Source organism: Python bivittatus, unplaced genomic scaffold (assembly GCF_059951505.1).
Source record: "Python bivittatus isolate LINGU-HERP-01145 unplaced genomic scaffold, Pbiv_v1 ctg000700_np1212, whole genome shotgun sequence".
NCBI lineage: Eukaryota > Metazoa > Chordata > Lepidosauria > Squamata > Pythonidae > Python > Python bivittatus.
In genome coordinates this window covers 816,209-822,208 of record NW_028277098.1, presented here as the reverse complement: position 1 = coordinate 822,208, position 6,000 = coordinate 816,209, and the positions used below count along the sequence as shown (strand labels likewise).

At 38.4% G+C, this 6,000-nt stretch overlaps 1 protein-coding gene across 3 annotated transcripts in view; it reads left to right on the top strand.

The window, feature by feature from the left end:
* Window positions 1-3,989: 3,989 nt before the first annotated feature.
* The window catches only part of PDE4DIP (phosphodiesterase 4D interacting protein), a 97,097-nt gene continuing 95,086 nt past the window's right edge, over window positions 3,990-6,000 (top strand). For all 3 annotated transcript variants that reach the window (XM_088128522.1, XM_088128521.1, XM_025167067.2), the window contains exon 1: window positions 3,990-4,339. In XM_088128522.1, coding sequence (XP_087984648.1) covers window positions 4,199-4,339 — 141 coding nt within the window. In that variant the 5' untranslated portion in view covers window positions 3,990-4,198. The remainder of the gene's footprint in view (window positions 4,340-6,000) is intronic.

Genomic DNA, 6,000 nt, shown 5'->3' with positions numbered 1-6,000 from the left:
TTCTTACTGCAGATCCATTCTTCTCTGCAGTACACATTTTTTGCATCCACATTTTTTTTTTCCAAATCACAGAAATTACTTCATTTTATTCTGCTTTGATCAGACCCAACTCAGCTACTAGGTCCAGTTCTGGGCATCACAATCAGAAGGATTCCAAGTAATTAAAATTGGTTCAATGGAAGGCTACAGTGATGTTCAGGGGACTAGAAAGAGAAAAGACATTGAAGGAATGTTTAGCATTGAGAAAAGATGAGTGAGTGAGGATATGATAGCACTCCTCAGATACTTGAGGGGAAGCACACAGTCCTGTTCTCTCTCATTCCAGAATAAAAAATGGAATAGATTTAAGTGATAGGAAGGCAGATTCCAACTGAGTGTTCTAAGCAAGTTAGTAAGAGTAGTTTAACAGGGAAATGAGATACCCAATGAGGTGGTGGGTTTCACTGGATATGTTCAGGCAGAATCCAGATGTCTGGAATGCTTCAGTTTGGCTTCCTGCACTTAGTAGGGGAAGTTCAATTGCCTAAGTGGCAATTATAACCTTATACCTGTTAGAATGCAAACTTACGAGGTTTGTCTCCGAGCCGGGAATAAACACACAGGCAGTTGCTTGAAGGAGAGAGAAGACTTTATTTACGAGGGCCAGATACACAAGACGATCAGCTGTCCAGGAGGCTTTGCTCCGGGGTTCCCAGGAATCCCTTTTATAGGGAAGATCCTTAAAAGGTACAAAGGGAAACCAGCCCTCTAGTATTTCTTAGAAAAGGTAATTAGCTGGGATTCCAGGGGAGGGTAGAACTTTAGAAGGGAGCATTCTAAGGTCAGGCACTCTACTGCGCTGGGGTTTCCTGTGTTTGCCTTACCTGGTATTGTCTAATTGGAATGTAGATCTCTTCGGGAAGGAATCTTTTTATGATTCGATTTTGGGGTTTAAGGTTTAAGACCCTTCCTGCCAGGTCTTTAGTTATTTAATTTTGGGCTAGGGTGAGGACTCTTCAGTCTTTCTATTAGCTTTTAATCTTTTTAGGTGAGCCCATTCTTACTATCATTTAGCCATATGCTTTGATTGCTGTTTAAGATAGACAATGGTAGGTTGAGACAAATGGGAAGCTTTGACTTCTTGCTGACATGGGGGGAGGGGGACGAATTTGATTTCCTTCTCACATACCTTTTCCCAATCAGATGAGGAAGAGAAACTTATCAGGACATTTTTAATTTATAACAGGAACCAGGTGCACCTTATGTGCAGAATTTATATGGAAGTGGAAAAGATTATGTACAAAAAGATTATTATGCTTTTTCTGTATATTCCAAGTTCTTTTTCTCATTTTTTCTTACTGTAAAAAACTGTTAAGACTGTTTTTTTCTCACACACTCTTAAAGTTACATTTCTCCCTAAATGCTCCCTGATTTTCTATTCCTCCTCCTCCTCCTTCTAGAAAGTACTCCAATATGGTGTGCATTTCTATTAACTTTTACTGTATGTTGTCCTACTCTACATTATTATTATTTATTTTTGAATTTCTTCTTAGATTTGATTTAGTCAAAAGACCAGGAAGCATTATTCCCTCCCCATATGCTGGTTTCTTTTCAGATAGTATGTCTACTCTCTGAAATGTGCATAGAAAAACAGCTTTGACTAGAGAATAATTTCAATTATTTCAAAACTCTCTGCTTTACAGTTATTCTTTTATGCAATCTCTCTCTCTCTCTCTCTCTCTCTTTTTCTCTCTCCCTCCCTCCCTCCCTCCCTCCAGTGTGAGAGGAGCCAGCAGGAAAAATGACTCAAGAGTCCCAGTCTTCCAGTGCCAAGCTTTTAGGCTAATATTGTATCTGAAGTCTGGCTATGAGAAAGAAATTATCTTCACCTGACATTATCTTCTCTCCCCTACCTAGCACTTGTTGATGCCATACAGCAGAGGAAACAAATACAGCCACGGATCTTGAGCTATTTCAACCCAGGTGCTTTGATGAAGACCCCCATCACAGAGGACCTGGACATGGCTTGTTCCACAGTGCATGAACAGACTGAGCTTCTGACTGGCTTAGAGGCATCTTTTACTAAGAGGCTTCCAGGAGGCTTTAAGGAGAGCATCATAGCACAAACTCAGACTCTGCGAAATGTTGAGAAGGTAAGCGGGGTCCTAGAATTCTAGTTATTTCCTCTTATATCATTGGGAAATTCTAAATTATTTGCAAGGAGACTAAAACCAAAAAAAAAAAAAAAAAGACCCCCTCCCCCAGCATAAATGGCATTTCAGATGATGCAGTTCTCCAAATGTGGAAACAGATTGCCCATATAGCTGCAGTTTTACTGCAGTTTCAAATATACCACAGCTGAGTCAAAAATAAATTGGCTCACTCTTAAATACAGCTGATATCATGGGATTACAGAGATCTGGAGGTGGTTTCAAAGTGATTCAAAATTCTTGTGCAGAAGTAGTGATAGTTTGCCTCAGTTTCTGTCTAGGATCAGTTTCAGTATAAACCTTTTCTTCGGAGAGGAAAAATAATCCTTAAAAATCACATTCTGAAAAAATGCAGGACAAAAATAAACACGACACATAGAGTTTTCAGGAAAGTTCTGTGTGTAGAATTTCTAATTTCTAATAGCTTTGTTTGTTTGTTTATTAAATTTCTCCCCCGCCCATCTCCCCCCAATGGGGGAACTCTGGGCGACTCACACAGAACACCAAAACCACAAATATATATAAATACATAAAACATCAATTTAAAAACATTTCTAAAAAAGGGAAAGGAGAGTTCAAGAAGATGAAAAATCTGGGGCTGAAGACAGCAGGCCTCTAATTTGTTATGACAGATTGGCCTTTTTTGAAAGGGAAAGTATATAGGCAGGTCTGCTGTTTTCTTAATCTCTTCTAGATTTTAAATTTCTTCTAGGTTTTATATGGTGGTGGGAAAGCATCCCTTGTTCCCAATGCAATGTTATATAAATAAGAAATTCAAAATAACAATCCAGGAAATAGGTCAACTTAAGTGAGCCAATCCAAACTGGGGAAGACATCACCTCTGTTTCCATTCCACTCAACCATTCCACTCACTAAAAAAAACCCTGCCCCAAACTGTTTCCCCATCTACTCTACTGAATCAGTGTCATGGGACTCTAGTGACCCTGGTATAATGGTAAAGGATTGTGCTCTCATTGATAATGTTTATGGCATTCAGATAACAGCAAGTTAGGGTGAAAGTTGAGTGAGAAAGATGATGTTTTTACTCAGTGCTGGATGTATTAGCTCCTCGGAAATGTAATTTGTATTCGCATCATATCAAGGGAGGGATTTTTACTCTAGCTCATATTAATCAGAGCTAGAAAACAGCTCAATGACCATAATTCCACTTTTGCTTGAGATAAGAATTATACCTCTCTCAAAATAGTGCCTCCATTCTTTTTCCTATTTATATTTTGAATTAGTAGGATTGTCCATTAATTTAATTTTGAAAAAATGCTGTCTCCTTTCTAGCAATGCAAGCAGACAATTCAGAAGAAAGAGTGGTTGATCAGACTAAAGCCTCAGAACCCCATAACATCCTGGGTTTTACTTCTATTATTTGTCAGACCACTGAACTATCGGCAGGTTGCCAAGCCAAATCACAGGTTTATTTGGAGATTCACTTGAGTCTTTTCTGTTTTTTTTTTTAATGCTTGCTAGTCCATAGAAATGGAACTTGAGGGCTTCTTCCTATTCTACTTGTCCTCTGTCATGATGCTGTACTTTGATTGTCTTACCCACCTGACACCTGCTGCAGTCACTATCTGCCTATAGTCCTGAAGAGAAAGATTAGTTGCCAGATTTGCTATTTCCCTCAGAGCTATTAATCTCCTGCAGTTGGTGTGGGATGGTTGTGAAGTATCAGCAGAGTTACAGAGCAATCCTCAGCTCAGATTACACCACTTGTGTATGTGTCTGTTTGTCCATGAGAGCCTCTGCCAGGAATGTCTTAAATACCTCCCTGAGATAAAAAAAGCAAGTGATTCTTATGCTCCTCATGCACTGAGCAGTGCTTTTAGCTCCACAGTGCAGCTAATATCCAAACTTTGAGCTTCACTTCTAAGATACCGTAAGCCTCCCATATGCCAGTATAGCCACTTCCTTGGCCTTCCTCTCCTTTTTTTGCTTCACAATGTTACTGGAGTGAAAGGGGTGTGAGAAGATTTCCACCCCATGGATTCCCAAACATGTCTAATGGATACCGTACATTGTCTCAGCACCTCAACGACTTGAAGAAGGAGAACTTCAGCCTTAAGTTGCGCATCTACTTCTTGGAGGAGCACATACAGCAAAAGTATGAAGACAACAGAGAGGACATCTACAGACAGGTGAGCTGGTGGTTGGGGCTGGAGGGGGACGTGATGCCACAGCTGAGCTTGTCTGAATCTTCAGGCAGAGTTTAGTTTTATTTTTATACTTTGCTTTGTTGAAAAAAAGTCACTGTAGGGAGCTAATAATATTTCAATATGTTGGGCTGCTCCTTAGACAATTTGTTTTGTCACTGAAAGTTAGACTTCTGGTAAAGTTGGCTTTCAGTCAGGACTAATAGCTATTTCATTAAAGAAGCCAAGAGAATTCTCATTTTAGCAGCTTTTATGAATTATGGAGTTTAATTTAAGAAGAGTTATTGAAGAGTTATTATTGAGTTATTGAAGAGTTATCTCCAAAAATGCAGTAAGAATAGGTGGGATATATCAAGTGTGCATATGAATTTATGTGTGTATGTTCAGGGAACTGAGGGCAAACCAAGGTGAGAAAGTTGCAGTGCCTGGATCTTATGTACAGTGTCTTCAGTTGTAAAAAATAAAGGTGGAACATAATTTTAATAAATAAATGTAATAGCATCTGGCTAAAGATACAAATCCTCTCATTATTAAATATGTATACCACCCCTTTCACCTTGTGAACAAGTTACATCATGAAGGTCATCAGTATAATCTGGCCTACTTGGTGATTAAATCAAACAACATTAATAATTTATGTTAAACTTTGAACCTAGAAGGTGATATTTATCATCTGATAGTGTGACAACACTAAAATATCAAATACAATACCATATTTGGGCAAATGAATCTCACTTTTTGAAGATGACATTAATCAGAGTTTTGCTGATGGAAAGTAGGCTTTAATGTACAGCTAATGAATACTTCAGAACTTATCTGGGTGGTCACTGAAAGAAACTGTCAGAAAGTTCAGATGTTTTGATTGACAGACTTGGGCTAACCAGTATTTCTGTACTCCGTACCTTAACAGAAATCCATACCATTTTTGCTCTGACACTCTTTCTCAACAAATTAACTATAAAAGTCTGTATCTAAAACTTTCTACTGTTTAAAATGCTGGGGAGACCACCTCAGTATTTCAAATGTTGAAACAATAATTTTCAAGCTGTGTTGTGAGGAATCCTGATATTCCTTAGATGCTTATCTGGGAGTTTCCACATAAAGGTCAGAAATGGTGGAAAAGGTTTCTTGAAGGACAGCTTGCCTGTCACTGTTGATTTTCTTGGCAATATGCAGCTGTTACAAGAGACATCAGATTTGTTTGGGGGCACATTCTCCATTCATTTAGTGGCAGAATGAAGGACAAGCAAACTTCAAGCTTGTGTAGTCTATTTTGATTGTTTACTAGAATGTTGACTCTGCCAGTTAGTGCTAAATACAAAATAAAGGCTCAGAAGAAAGGATTTCTATGACATGCAGTGAACCTCACACTGACATATATACAAACCTATTTCTGAGGGACTAACAATCATGTACTCTAATAGAGATTTCTGGCTATGTTTGCACAATACAGATACCCATTGTTAATGAACCATGATATAATAGTGAATCATAAACCTACCACACAGGTGGGTTCTTATTGAATGCTAAGCTAAAACATGGTTGGCTCATTTGGGATTCAGTGTGCCATGTGAACACGAGCATTAAAACTATCTACAAAGCTGAAAAAATTCAAAAATATCCAATTAATACTCCTATTTTACAGA